General features: G+C 35.4%; 1 protein-coding gene across 1 annotated transcript in view; it reads right to left on the minus strand.

Moving 5' to 3' along the window:
• Nucleotides 1-16,654, minus strand: part of LOC113106136 (zeta-sarcoglycan-like) — a 239,840-nt gene that overhangs the window by 9,793 nt on the left and 213,393 nt on the right. Inside the window, exons 5-7 of the mRNA XM_026267767.1 lie at nucleotides 15,032-15,154; nucleotides 12,082-12,154; nucleotides 1,508-1,631 (exon numbers count right to left, since the gene is read on the minus strand). Coding sequence (XP_026123552.1) covers nucleotides 1,508-1,631; nucleotides 12,082-12,154; nucleotides 15,032-15,154 — 320 coding nt within the window. The remainder of the gene's footprint in view (nucleotides 1-1,507; nucleotides 1,632-12,081; nucleotides 12,155-15,031; nucleotides 15,155-16,654) is intronic.

Below are 16,654 nucleotides of genomic sequence, written 5' to 3' on the forward strand. Positions count from 1 at the left end.
ACTTTTGTTTATCGGAGAGATTTCTTTCCCTCCACCAAAAAAGTCCATGCAATCATAAAGTTCATAAAGCCATTATAAAAGTAAAATCCAAGTCTTCGGACACAAATCCAGACACAATTTAGGCTTTTACTCATGAATATATATGAATCAATGTACATATATAAAGCACGTCAAATGTGGTCAGTTTTAGCTCAGACTTGCTTAGCTGACGCTCATGAAAAACCTCACTGGTTCTTGCAGAGGCTCAAACCTGGTTTTGTGACACGTGAGAACATACCTTATTGGTTCTTAATCAATGTACATTGATTAGTATTTACACGTGAATAAGAAGCTAAATTAAATCCGTTCATCATATACTATAAAGCCATTGTGTCTTTTCAGAATACTTTGATCAAACTGCTTTATTCATACGGGTTACGATTTTAATGTCTTTTTTATGTAGGAAAATAAATCTCTCAGGGTTTGTTCATTTAGTTCATTCATGTTTCAAAGATGACTAAAAGTTTTATGGGTTATTAATGACATGGCGTAAGTTAATTATGACAGAATTAAAATTTTTGGATCAGCTATCCCCGGAAGTCTTCAGATGTGTGCACACGAGAGAGAGAGAGAGAGAGAGAGAGAGAGAGAGAGAGAGAGAGAGAGAGATGTAAGAAACTGAAAAAGGCATGAGAGGAGGATGAAGCAGTGCAAAAACTAAAACACACCATTCTATCTCAAGTAGTTTGTTGACATGTTGTGAAGAATCAGCTCATGTATTGGTAAGTGTACTATGTGTGGTGAATGATCCTGTAATTGACACACATAGCCGGCGATGAGTTGACAGAAGTGCTCTCCAAAATGAAAGAAAACTGTCAGTTTCAAAATACTCTGAAAAAGGACTTACAGATTTGTGCTTGGCATAAACAATAATAGACAAGTATGTTTTTTTTTTTTTTTTACAAATTACAGACAAATAATAATGCATTTTCACTTTACTAAACACTCCAGTTGCTGCTACAAAAAGATCAGTTATTACACTACCATTCAAAAGCTTGATGTCAGTAAGATTTTTTTTTATGTTTTTGAAATAATTACTTTACGCTCACATGCATGTATTTATCTAATCGAAAATACAGTAAAAAAAGTGACCTTTCGAAATATTACAAATTTCAATTTTAACACTTTAAAATGTGATCTAATTCCTTAGTTTTTTTTTTTAGCAGCCATTACTCCAGTTTTCAAAATCACATGATCATTTAGATATCAATGCTGAAAACGCTATTCCTTTATATTCTAAATGATTTGTTTGTTTGATGGTTGGTAGGATGAAGCCATGAATCTCCAAAATAGTGTTCAGTAAAGATTTTCTGTATAATGGTTTGTGTTGTTTTTGTTTAGGAATATTGGTTATAATCTTGTTTACTCATCAGTTGGTAGTTCATCCATGACATACATGGCTATGCTACTGCCATTAACCTTTCTGACATCCACATGGTTTCCCTTATATACAATTTCACATACTCACCTCTCCTTCTGAAGACTCTAAAGTGAGATCTTTTCTACAAGAAGCTTTGAATTCCCCTACTCCTGCGTTGACTTCAACACCTTTAGGGGCCTCCAGTGTCAGTGTCCTCGTCGGGGACTCTAGCCTGTTAGAGGAGACAGACTTTTATAAAGTAATGTGTTTTTAATGCACACACAGCTTTCAGTTGATCAAATAATAATCAAAACCTTGCTAAACTAACTTCTGTCATTGGTAGAAAAAGTCTGATTCGTTTAAATAAGTTAGTGATGTTCAGATGATTCACATCAAAGAAGCTATTCAAAAAGCAGTTCAATGATTGAATCCTTGCGTGACGTTTTATGTTTTGATTTTAAAGAAGAATACTGCTGCTCATTGCTATTCTCAGTTAACTAAATTATGGAGTATATTATTTTTTAGCCGAGGGGTTATAGTTTAATGCTGTCAGCTGTCATCCCAGTTGAGTTCGTTCATTTAAAACCCATTGTGTTGTGCCAGAAAAACAACAGTTCAGTTCCTCTAATTTGATTGAACAAGTGTCACTTCAACATGCATTTGCAGCATCTAAGCACAATATAGCCATCGGTGGCGTGGTGAGTTGACAGAATACAGAACAGCAGTCACTGTATACTTAATGACATGACAGAAATGAATATATTGACTTAATGGTTCCCTCTTTTTTTCACTCTTTTCTTTCCTTCCTTGTCTCCAAGGTCCTATGTCTTCTAAAAAGAAAAACTCAATAAAACCATTGATTTTCTGTTTCAGCATGCTCCAAAGCAAATCAGCAGCAAAACTAAATATCTTAAGTGTGTAGAGATTGGACTTGAGTTTATATGGAAGATAAGAAAGGCCTGCTTTAGTCTCATATCTGCCTTATCCATTATTCCGCCAGCGAATTCATCCATTCAAACATTAATCTTGACCTTTTCTGCCACTCTGACAAATGTATGCGTCGGGATATTTGTTACAGTCATATGAAAAGCAATACATAAATATGACTATTTTGAATTTCACACTAGCATCACATTTATACTCCTTTTGCTTCTTCTTGTTGGCAAATGTGTGGTCTTTGTTTCAAAATACATTCATGAGGTGGTGCTTTGACTAGCGAAAAAGCCAAGGGGGACTAGAAAAGTCTAAGAATTCAACAGTGAATATTACTGTGATAGAAATGTAATGTATCTGCTAGATTCACATTGTGAATAGGACAGCAAGACTCAAATGTTTTGCATGTATGCCAAACGAATACATACAGTATGTAGAGTTCTGAAGCATCTGAGGTTGAAATCTGTTTACAATCTTACGATCTGAAGATCTTATGCTATTCCAAAGTTGCCTTTTATAGTCTGACTTTGGCTGCCTCAACATGTCACACGATTTCTATGATGTGATTTTGACTTGACTAAGATGTGTAAATAGCTACGAGTTCATGCTAAGAGTCTTCACAGTTTTTCATATTAAAGCCTGGAATTTGTGATTTCAGCTCTAGATCGGTTAAACGCAATGTGGATGTCATTTCTTTAAAAGAAGCTTAGGTTTGCCAAAGTTTTATTTACACACATTTACACACATACACTCTCAGAAAAAAAGGGTACAAAGCTGTCACAAAACCTAAAGGTACATCTTTGTAGCTTATGTACAGATAAAAGGTACATATTAGTACCTTAAATGTACATATTAGCATCTTAAAAATACATTTTAGTACCTAAATGATACACTTTTTGAAAGGGCATCACCCCAGTAACAGTTTTGTACCCCTTTTCCCGAGTGTAAAAATAAAATAAACATAACATAAGTCGTTAAAAAAATAAATTTATATTAAAATAGTTTTAGGTTTTCAAAAAATAAGATAAACCTCTCCCTTAAAAAAAAAAAAAAAAAAAAAAGTCCAAAAAAAAAAAAAAAAAAAAAAAAAAAAAAAAAAAAAAAATATATATATATATATATATATATATATATATATATATATATATATATATATATATATATATATATATATATATATATATATATTTTTTTTTTTTTTTTTATACATTGTTTCCTACTTTCGCAAACCTTCCTACAATAAGCCACCAAATGAGATTTTCTCCTCTCGTGAGTTTTGTGCGCTTTGACGTATCATTTATCACTATGTCTCCATGCTTATGGTTACAGAAGCTGGATACTGACTTTTGACTTTTGCGAATAAGACCAATGATGATATTAAGCAGCTCAATACCAACTGCTAACCTCTGACTTCATGTTCCTCTCTGAGTATTTACTTTTGGTTGCAGCCTTTCAGATTGATGAATGACACTGTACCGTGGGTAGATGAACAGCAGCCAAAGCCAAAAATGAGAAAAGTGTTGCATTTGACATTTTCAAGCCACCCTAAGTTTTAATGTTCCTCTATGTGAGCTTCTCGCTTACTGGGATCCATGATGTTATAGGATAAAACCAAGGGGATTCTTTGAAACTCATTTAGGACATTTCAAAAGTTTCGAGAGAGTTTTGGTGGCGTGAAGCGAGACACATTAAGATATCACTGCTTTGCATAACACGATTATCATCACAATCATTTCATCACAGAAACTTTAAGTGCTTAAATCTGAAGCACATCACTGGAGATAATGGCACCAAAAATTAGGCTTTCAAGAAAGTTCACTGAAGCTCTTGACCCTCTGAGTGGTTTTCCTTTATTGCTCGCTGAGCTCTTGGACCAATGGTCCATTTCCTGTTCTCAAGATTCCTTGACAAATCCTCAAATAGGTCAAAAATGACTTTTTGCAGCCTCCCCATCTGCTGTGTGATATGTGGCTGGGGAAATTGTGGCTGGCAGCAAGACCCTGTGAGAAAACGTAAAGCAATTTCATGCCCGTGCGCATCCGTTGCTGATAATTTAATCGATAGTGATAGAACTGGGGGACAACTATGGTCAGAGAGAGAAGTAGGAATAAGGTAGGCCCACTGGGTCTCTAAAGCACTGCTGCGGCGAGGAAGGAGGTTACAGGAATAAAGGAATAATATTGTATCTCATTTCACTCCTGTCGAAGAATATCATTCACTCGAGTGAGACTGTGCATCTTGGGAAGTCACCACATCAGGGCCGCTTCAAAGCAAGACGTTAGAGTAAAACTGAGACCAAAAGACTGAGACAGATAGAGACAGTTAGCAATCAATTTACAATATTGTTCACCCACCTCATACTTGCATGTATCATTTTTTTTTGCCATACACTGTTCAAAAGATTAGTACATAAAAAAAAAAAAAATAAAAAAATAGTGCGTGTTTTTTAAATGCTTACGCTGCATTTATTTGAAAATTCAGTAAAACAGTATTGAAACATGATTGCAATTTTAAAATATTTTACAATTTAAACTATTATATTACTCAACATATTTATGTAATTTATTCCTGTTAATGCAAAGCTGAATTTTCAGCAGCCATTTTTTTCCGGTCTTCAGTGTCACATGATGTTTAAGAAATATGTTGATCTGGTGCACAACATGTCTTATTATCATACATGTTGAACACAGTTTTTTTTTTTTTGGTATTTTTCAGGGTTCCGTGAATAGAAATTTCAAAATAAAATCAATATTAACTGAAATAGAAATCTATAGTAACATTACATATGTCTTTAAATACCTTAAAAGTACTCACTGTACTGTATACTGACCCCGAACAATTAAATATATATATTTTTTCTTCAAAAATTCTAAATACTACTATTACTACGACTACTACTACTACTAATAATAATATTTTTTGAAGATTACTCAGAATTATTTTGATGATACGATGTATACACCTGAGTGACTTTCATTCTGTGGAAAAGACAGATGAGAACAAGGGCAATTCACTTAACTTCTCAATAAATGTAAAGGTCACCACCACGGATCGATATGACACTGAAACCACACGTATCCTCAGGTTCAAAATCATCTTAAAATTAAGTTTATTCTCTTACGGAGAGAAAGAAACTACTTCATTCATCCATACTGACAGTATTAGGGATGGGCAGAGAGGTATGGCACTGGATGCCAGAGTAATCCCTGTGTGATAAGGTAATCAATGGATTTGAAGGTCAAGTCCAAGGGGTGGATGTTCTCAATGTCCGTATGAGTGGAAGGTAATTTAATGTGGATTTGAGAGGGTCGCATTGCCAGGATTGCATCTACAATGAATCTCAAGTATAATCATACATATGCAACTGACACTCGTATAATTCTGTGCTGTGATAACTGAAGCACCTCAGTAGTATCTCTTCAAACCTTCCAACTCTCAAGTCAATCAAATTTAATTTCAAAGCACGATCATGTCTAATCAGCCACTCATGGGCTCAGGGTCACAGCTGCACTTCTGTCATGATTTAGAAACATCTTGCCTAACCCAAACTTTAACCACGGCCATTTGAGAGAAGTAAAAAAAAAAAAAAAAAAAAAAAAAAACCTTGAACGAGAACTCAAGAGGTAGAAAAGCCAGATATGAGACGATTCTTGACATATGCTTGAAAGAAGAGTGAAAGAATGGCCTTTCACTGAAAAGATGGAGAGAAATAAGAATCCATGGTTAATGTCCCTGTCTGGGGTCACCATACATATATATATATATATAACCCTAACCCTAACCATCACAATGTATTTTGTTCACTTTGTATCATTAGAGCAATGTGAGACAATAAAGACTCACTGTAATGATAGCCACTGTGTAAGTACTTTAGAAGGAGAAATGTGGTGCAGAAGACATATAGTCACAGAAGTAATTTGCCCACGTATGCCCAAATCGTCGAAGTACTGAGTCTATTTCGACTGGAGATTCAGGTGTGCAATAAATCTACCAAAGCCCCTTCAAATCCCCCCTCAACAATCTCCCTCGCTCTTTCACTCTCTCTCCATCCATAATTATGTTCCAGAGAGGAAAAGTGCCGGCTGTCTCATCTGGATTAAGCCTCATACAACTGTATTCAGTCACACAGTTTGCAAAACAGCAGCTCACTTTAGTCCTTCAGATGGGCCCAGCTTATACTTGAGCTGTAATTCACAATCTGGATGGATGCTTCTTTAACCCTCAGTGACCCGAGCACTGATATCCATGATGGATTTTTTATATGTTTTTAGGATGCAATTAAATGTAAAACGTTTTGAAAACAATTTGTTACTCAACCAGTAAACAAAACAAAACATTTATTTATTTATAGTTACTTGGGTTAATAACCATAATTGCAGTAAAGGCTGTGCTTTTTATTCCCCTTATTACACTATGCTTCATGTGGCAAATTATGGAATTTTAAATTAAGAAATGTATTAAATAGAAAAGAGAGAGAGAGAGAGAGAGAGAGAGAGAGAGAGAGAGAGAGAGAGAGAGAGAGAGAGAGGTTAGCCAAATGAAATCAGAAAAAAAATAATATTGAAAATTATGTAATATGTAATTGCTTAATTCAAATTTATGCAATTCTGCTACTCTGGGTCTTTAAGTTTAATAAAGATACTAGTTAGTAGACTAAGTAGCAGATGTTACTGGAGTCATTTTACTCTCTGTAGGGATTTAAATCTTGACCTTCACTCATTTTCCTACCACTCTATTCAAAAGCTGTAAATGTAATTTGTCTCACTGTCTCAGAGACTCATCTCCCGAAGCAACATTTTAGGCATCATCTGCCCCCCCCCTTCCAATGTAAAGGCTGCTCCAAACATTAGGCAGCAAATGCACTATAGCTTGTATTTGTTGCTGATAAGGTAATCCCAGAATGCACTGGGGTAAGCTCTGAGAAAATGATCACCCATGAAAATTTCGTTTTAAACAAAGCTATATTTTATTCAGTGTCAATATTTATAGAAAATAATCACCTAATTAAAAATGTGTCTGTTTTGTTTTCGTCTGATATTTGTGTGTTATGCGTTTATTTGTACTGAGTCGTTAGCTCAGCAGCATGACTATTGGAATCGACTGTGTGTGTTAATCAATGCAAGTATTGTGTTACACAGTCAGAGCACCACTTGTGTGCAGCCTGTGTGAATTCCTGCCCATGAAGAGCATTTTTAAATCCATCTCTTTTGGGTTAGGATGCTGCCTTTGGAAATAGCTGCCTGTCTGCACAGTAGAGAGTGAGATACCACATAAGTGTATGTCTTTGAAAACAAGTCCTTGGTGGACAACAGCTTAACATTTACAAGCAGATGTTAACCACAGTAAGTGGCTTTACTGGAATGGGATGAGGCCTTGCCAAATCCTTCTGGTTTTGCTACTGGCATGATCCTGCATATTATCAGGGATTTTATTATAATAAACTCACTGGACAGATTTAGTGGTAATAAAATAAATAAAGAGTAGTCTGTCGAGTAGTCTGTCAAAGAAAAAACAAAACAAAACAAAAAAAAACTAAATTTTATAGATAGATAGACTTCTATATGTTTCTTTCCTCGTAATGACGTATTTTTGGACTGATGCGACTTATACTCAGGTGCGACTTATAGTCCAAAAAATATACGTTAGATAGATAGATAGGTAGGTAGATAGTTCGTAACTTGCGTCAATATCTATCATCAAATGCTGCAGCTTGTGGTGGTATAAAAGGTGTTTTCTGTGACAACGAAAAACATTAGTGACATTGAGGGGGAAAATAAATCATTAGAGAGTTTCTTTCTGTGGCTTTAGTTCAGTGTGGACTCTGAGAGAACACCCCCCCCCCCCCCCCTCTCTCTCTCTCATCAGCTCCAGGGCAGCTGGATCAATTCTCATCATATTATACCCTGCATTAGCTGGCAGAGTTAACTGATCGCTCATGGCAAGAGTCTGTTGCACTCTTACCCTACCCACCCTTCGCTAGGCTATTAGCAGCATGACCAAACCCTAATATTGGGCAAGGGAGATGGGAAACAACAACGAGGCTATTACAAGTCTACTTAAACTTGGTCCATGCCTTTCATCAACACCAACTGAGCTGACAGTGACTACACAAAGGTCTGAAAAGAGTGGACTGTGTGGCATTGGAGAGTATGAGAGGAGGAAATGGAAGCCATCCAAGCCGTCTCAAATGGTGGCAATCTTTCTTTGTCAGAGATTGTTGCTTAATTAATGAGAGCCCGAGGCAAGTTCAAACCTCAGTGCTGAGAGGAAAGCACCGAACTAAGCAGATGAAGGCAAATGACCAAAAATTTGCCAAGAAGAATGAAAGATGGAAAGCCAGTAGCAGCTGATTGGTATAGAGTTCCAGCAATATAGAGCAATTTATTATTAGACTGCAATCAAGCCTTAGTTGCAGTGATTTAGTTGCAACTCTGTCATCTATAAAAGTATACAAAAATATATGTCATTATAAAATAGGCCAATGCTAATTGGAATTAATTCAATTTAGTGATTACTGCAAATATTAAATATTATATTTGATTGCATTATTCAGATAGCAGCACACAGATGTGATTAAAGGGAAAGTTACTCAAACTTAAAAAAAAAAAATGCAATTTACTTTTTTTTAGAGTCATTCCATGTCATCTATTTCTTTAAATATTTATAACTACTGGTAAATGTTTAAAAGTGTTTATAATATATATATATATATATATATATATATATATATATATATATATATATATATATATATATATATATATATATATATATATATATGATTAAATTATTTTCATTTCAGGGTGAACTACCCCATAAAAGAAATTAATGATAAATTCCCAGATTATTAATCATTACACCCCCCCCACCCCCCCACCCCCCCGCCGCCACATTAAGCTCTAGTAGAAAATTAGAACGACTTAACCAGACATTTCACTCAAACTGCATGGATCAGGTATCATTTGTAATTAGCAGAGAATCATAGGAGCGTTTTAATTGAAAATGGACTTTCTGCATTCTTTAACATTTTGCTTCAACACTAAGTCACATTTCATTACTTTGCCATTTAACTGAAGCTTTTATCCAAAGCAACTTATCAAAAATTATTAAATAAATTAATTAATTTCTGAGACCAGCCAGAGGTAAAATGTACAGCCTGGGGGCAAAATGATGATTGTTCATGGATCTTTATCTATTTGAATCTACAACTTTTTTGCCTCTCTTGAGCTTGTGCTCCCACTGAGTGTGTGTTCGTTCATCAAAGCCTTGTTACACACACACACACAAAGCTTTTACTGACATTAGTTCATCAAAAGTCTCCTCTCTTAAGTGTTACTTTGAAGGTGGTCTATCCAACTCTCGCTGATTCTAATTCTATTCTTAAAAAAAATAAAAAATAAAAAATAATAAAAAGCCGATGCCATGTGTCTTGTGTTATGCTAACTGAGACTTGTTATAGCACTTGTATATCACTCCTCTTTTGCTGATTTTGATTGCTTCCATGGTCCTAATTTGTAAGTCGCTTTGGATAAAAGCATCTGCTAAATGACTAAATGTAAATGTAATGTAAAGTAATGCTGAGACACCTATGGGAAATTATATAAACGGGATGCATTTTAACTCAACTCTCGGTGAAACCATACCATAAGACATTAGCCTTTAATAGACTCTATTAAGTCATGACATGTTCCATTTACTTTAACTGTTTAGAACTCTAAGAGGGACAGAGACACTGAGACTGAAAGAAGGTGAGTTAAAGATGAGGGAGTAATGGACAAACATTCGTTTACAAAAGTTTCATACACCAAGGACAACATAAAGCTGGCTCATAACTCAGTGATAATGAACACACTTCAGTAAAACAATAATTAGGAGAAAGCGAACTAGATTTAAATGTTTTCTGTTTCCGATTTACAAATTAATGAGGGCGAAAGTGAAGGGAAACACATAAAGCGTGTAATAAGCCATTAATCCACACTGGAATGTTAATGCAAACCAGGCTGTCAAAATTCTATCTGAAGAGAACAACCAGAAATTCTTAGTGAGGGAGGAGGAAAGAGATGAGAAACAGTGAAGGAGGCATGATGAGGGTGCGGTTATCTGCAGATTTTCACCATGGCATTACTTCACAATCAAAGTGTCTGCAAACAGACTGCAGACTATGATGAAATTACAGCAATGTATTTATTGTTTTACATGAAAGAACTGAGAGAGTGAATATGGACCCTCAATGAACTGAATTCAGTGCAGTACAATGTAAATGTCTTTGCGTATTAGTTGCTTTACAAAAATATTTGTAAACACTTAGCTTTCACTTTATTGTTCCAGTAGGCATTATTTTTTGCAAATACTGTATGCACAAAGAGTCTGACAACAGATGATATGACTCACGTAGAAATCTGATCTTGCCATCATCCAGTCATTTTTGGATTACATAAAGAAACAAAAGCAACTGAGGCCTATGTTTAAATCCATATAATAACTGGGGCAACATTTTGCAGATGCTTGGATTTATTTTAGTTAGGAAAATTTGAATTTATTTATGTGAATTTTCAGCATCATTGCTCCAGTCTTCAGTTCACATGATTCTTCAGAAATCATTGTAAAATGCTGATTTGCTGAATATAAAATAAATAAATGTTATGTGTGTGTGTGTGTGTGTGTAACATGTATTAGTTTAACTTTATATATATATATATATATATATATATATATATATATATATATATATATATATATATATATATATATATATATATATATATATATATATTAAGTATATATTAAGTTAAACTAATACATGTTACACACACACACACACACACACATATTGTGTCTAATCAAATGATCACTGGCAGACAGGTTTATAATATCTGCAGAAAGTGTGCACTGCTGCTTTTGAATGGATATAAAAGGAAAAATATATTGTTTGTGATTTTTACCCATTAATAGTGTAGTGTACAGCATTGACCAGCAGGGGCTGTATGGACCATGCTCACTAGCCAAATCTTGACTTCTTAATGGTTCAAATCCTTCTCGTGTTTGCCATTAAGATAAGAAATTAAACTAAAAAGGGTCAACACTATTCATTGAAAGCTGAAAGTGTAGTATAAGATGTCACCATCCCTCAATAAACCCAATCATTTCCCCCATTTTTCTAATGATGAAAGTAGATTTGTTTCTGGTGCATTTGCATTAAGTTCATAAACGATTGTAAAGCCACCAGGAGTGCTTCATCAAACCAAACTAGGTGGTAAAGGCTCTTGGTTCCCCTCAGTAACCTGCCTACTTGCACTTAAAGTGACTCCATCCATCACGGCACTACATCATTTCCTGTAGTGACAATGTCAGAGTTTAGGGAAATGAGAAACATCGCAATGTGTTAGTGACCTATTGGACATCCAATCAGATATTGACTGATGCAGACAGAAGAGATTAGATCAATCTGATTGGCTGATCCATCGGTGATGGATTGAGAGTGTCAGAGAGGTCGTGTCTTCTTTCTCAAAACAGAGTGTGAATGGGACAGTTTGTCACTGAATATTGAGGATTTAAAGTGTCTATGGACAATTAGGAAGTGCACATTCATTAAGTTTATGTTTCATGACTTTCCTCTATCCTTCTGTGTCTTGTCTCTTTCTTTTTTCTCGTTCTCTAGCTCTTTACCCATCCCCCTCCCCCACTCTTTGGTTCTCAGTGTAAATCACACATGGAATGATAATGTTATACATTAAGAAAGCATGTCTTACTTCAGGTCTTGGAATGGTTCAGCTCGAACATGTGCTGTTTCCACTGAATGGCTAAACACAACTCCCTCATTGCCTAGAGAGATAAAGAGAGTGACAAGTCATATAGTTGAATAATAATAAAAAAATAAAAAATAAAAATCACAAAATCTAAGTGCAAATATATGTTGCCATACAACTTTGTGAATAAATGAACATTGTGAACAACCATTCAGTTACAACACAGATTTTTAAAATAACAGAAGAACAATACAGTTCACATCATCATCATCATCATCATCATCATCATCATCATCATCATTTTTCTCTTCAAGGAATTAAAACTTTTATTAAGCAAGGATGCACTCATTTGACCAAAAGTGACAGTGAAGTTACATAAAGTTACCAAAGTGACCAAAAAAGTAACCGAAAAAAAAGAAGGAAAAAATTTGCTAAATCAGCATAATATAATTATTATCAAAGGATTATGTGTCACTGACTGGAGTATTTGCTGAAAAGTCAACTTTGCAATTAATGGAATAAAGTACATGTTAATATATTAAAATATAAATAATAATAATAATAATAATAATAATAATAATAATAAAAATACAAATATTTTAATATGTTGTTTCAGAATGTAACGATATTTCACATTTATCTAATTTTGCTCAAAATCGCATCATCCGAGAAGGGTGTCAATACCAGGTTATAAACAGGGTTCATGAGAAGCCAAACATCTCACAAATAAACATGGTGTCCATGGTGGAATTGATGGAACTGATCTAGCTCATCAAATCCTCACATCCTACCTAATGCTCTGTTATACTGTAACTTCTATACCACTAATAAAGTAACTCGGGGTAGGAAGAGATATGAAACATCAAGTGATAAATCACAAGCACTGTAGAGTGGTAGACTGTAGTGTGTTTTTCTACATCTGTATTTCTGGAACTTCTGAAGTGTCCCCTATTTCACAGCATCATTTTTCTTGAAAATGTGCTGGTTAAACAAGTTCTTCTTATTAGTATAAAAGTAAGCTGTTCTTCCATACTTGCATATTTATTTGTTTCAGTCTGTCCTAGTTTGTTTCATTCGTCTTCATTTTCCCCACAACCATGCTGGGAACAGTATAAAGAAACAGTTCATTCAAAATCAAACTTCTGTCATTAATTTATTCATCATGTCATTTTCAACACATATTCTTTTCTTTCTTATATGGAACACAAACAGAAAAGTTTTGATGAATATTCACAGTAAATTCACATACATTTCCTTTTGAGACCAAGTCATAAAGTTTTCATATGACATGATGGTTAGTAAATGATGACAGAAATTTCACTTTTTTGAGTGAAATATTCCTTAACACTTAACTCTCTCTCTCTCACTCCATTCTTTTTCTCTCCCCAGGGCGGAGATCAGTTCTTGATTCTGACACATTTTAGCCTTTCGGCCTCACTTCTGAAGAACCGCACTCTTCCATTTATGCATGCTCTGTCTATCTTTCTCTCCCTACCACCATTTCTCTCCCTTGATCCCACTCTCTAACCATGCATTTCTGTGAAAAAAGGAAATGGATAGATCTGCCCAATTACTGAGCATGTGTCCTCTTTGTCCCTGACCTCCAACTTTTCCACTTGACCTCACAGCATGCACTGTTTCAGACAGAGACAGAAAAAATTAAGCGTATGAGAAAGAGAGAGGTCTGCATGAGTTAAATCTTTCTGAAACAATATATTTGCATTTCAATAAATAGACAGGTTTCTAGTATCTATGGTGCATGCACATATTTAAATCTTAAAAAAAATTTAAATATTGGCCCAAAAAATGGAAGCTGGGGAAAAAACAGCTACAAATTCTTGATACAAATTCAAAATACACCTCCCAAACCAATTTCAGATTAACCAACCAACCCGATCTCACGGCAATTCGTACATTTTTCACAAGGTGGCTTATTCGTAAGAATTCGTACGACCTCACTGCCAAAACGTACGTATTTTACGAGTTGCACAATTCGTATGAATTTGTACGAATGACCTACACCTAACCCCGCCCCTAAACCTAACCGTCACTGGGGTTTAGACAAATCGTATAAAATCGTACGAGTGAGGTCGTACAAATTCGTGCGAATAAGCCACCTCGTAAAATACGTACGAATTGGCCGTGAGATAGCGTTGAACCAACACATTGTGCTGAAAATATGAAGACCAAACATCAATGGGTAATACTGAACAATTACACATGCATATATTACTGAACTGCTGCATAAAAGTAATATCACACAGTTGGAGTGACTCATCTCTCTCTCTCTCACCTACTGCTCTGCAGGTTTAGTGGACTAATGATGCCTGACTGTATTCCTTGACAGCTGCAATTTTCTCCTTGTACATCAAGCAGGTCCCATTAAGAGAACAAAATCGACCTGGCTCTGATGTAACAGTTTGAAGTTCCTTAAATTAAAAGAACTAAACGTATAGAAATCGATTCACACATGCGCTATTTGATTTGAAATAATTTCATCACCACTTAAAAATCATTTTAAGTGACATGCTGCAACGTGTCAAAAACAGAAATGCGTGTCCGTCAACTGAAAGCACTTTGCTGTAATGCTGAAGACAGCTCAGTTGATTGGGATTGAGCCTGTTTCACACGTCAGGGATCTGGCGTAGATGAGCATAACTAACAAACTTTTCTGACAGACGCGGGCATGCAGGCTTTGTTGTCTTTTACAGATGTGCAATTACATGTGAATATTAAGACCGCAATAAATCATACGGAAAGATGCATGGATATAAGGCTACCAACAAGTAGGAAAACTGCTGTGTAATATAACATCTAAGGCCAAAGGAAATGCAAAAAAAGCAGAAAATTGAAAAATATCTCCCTAAGGAACTCCGTTTTATAGCCTTTTCTGTAAGTTTTTGTAAACGTGTGTAAATGGATGAATATGTGAGTGTGTTTTCGTATGTGGTACCTGTGACTCTCAGTTTGTCTGTGCCAATACTGATCTCCTCTTCATCAGCAGAGAAGAGAACTCTCTCACCGTCGCTGCTTCTCACTTCGAACCGCTGACACTGGGCTTCTACCATCTCAGAGCCTGCAGAAAGAGATAAAGAAAGAATAAGGCTTTGAAAAACAAGATCATAACACATATTTTAACCTTTGCAGCCCACATAAATCACCTCTAATCAGGAATGGTCTTCTTGTGATGGGCAAGGGGGACGAGAAGGGCTGGGGGAATTGCTTTTAGACCATAAGGTTCAAAAGGTATTAGCAGAAATATTGCCCTATTGGTGGCGCTAGAGGGTTTGAGATAGAGACTCCAAATTTGGCATGGCTAATTTTGAGACTGTCCTCTATCTGTGTGCCAAATTTCATAGCTTTCCCGCAAGCAGTTCTATGGGCTGCCATAGACTTCCAGAGAGGCAGAAGAAGAAGAAAACAAATGGATTGAAGAGGTGCCTTGGCCTCTAATTAACAACATGTGGGTAGAGTTTCAAATACAATGTAAAAAAAAGCTAATTGAAATGCTCTTACAAATAATAGCAACAAAAATACCAATAATATAAACATACCACAATTTCCTCTATGTTACAGTTTACTATGGAAAGCCAATCTTATTCAGGCCTTGATGCAAGGTTATGAATTAGAGAAAGAGCTGTTTGTGTTGGATTCAAGCAGGAAGCTGATGTGAGAGTTGTGAATGACAGATCTTGACTTTATTCACTAAGCGTGACTTGGCCTATAAATTACACTGTCACTGGAATCTCAACAGCTTTTAATACACTGCCCCAAACAAACACTGCAATGGCTTCACTGACTATATTATTCATCACAGCTATCATATCTTCCATGTCTTAGGTGACCTTGGAGAGTAAACTTGGCTTTGTTTGTTTGCCCACATTATGCGTGTGTGACAGAAAGTAAACTTCTCTTTTTTTCCTAAAGCCCGCTCTCTTCTTTCTCTGCCACCGTCTATTGTCTGTCTAGTTTTCTTCCTGCATTCATTGTCTGTCCTCTCATTTCTTCAGTGTCTGTATTATAAGACACCCTGCCCTTTATCCAAGCACCTTATGGCAAAGAGAGTAGTACATTAAAGTAGTCTATAACAATGCAAATTTTGGGATTTATTTTAGGCAACTTTTCCAGCATGGCTTTCTTTATATTTAATATCCACTTTTTGGATAGTATATTAGAAAGTTATACTGTTCAACATCAATTCTTGATACTGTATATAGGGAAACACCTCTCACAAGCTCAACTTGCCAATAGTTTATTAATAACGTTTCCACTTTAAAAGTCATTTGATATATTTAACTTTAAATATTTAATAATTTAACCAAATTTATTTCTCTTTACAAACTTTAGAATTTTCATATCTGTAGCCTGTTCTGTCCCATGTCTCAAAAAGCACAGTTGACATACTTATTTCAGTGTGGCATCTGAAGGAGCCCCAGATCAGCAGTTCTTTTATTTCACTAGAAGTTTTTGTTCAAGTCTTGGATAGTGATTAAAGATGTGATTGAGGACAAGGCAAGACTACATTTGATTATGTTGATGAGATCAAGAGGAGAGAATGCTAATAAATAGCTAATAA

Source organism: Carassius auratus, chromosome 1 (genome assembly GCF_003368295.1).
Source record: "Carassius auratus strain Wakin chromosome 1, ASM336829v1, whole genome shotgun sequence".
NCBI lineage: Eukaryota > Metazoa > Chordata > Actinopteri > Cypriniformes > Cyprinidae > Carassius > Carassius auratus.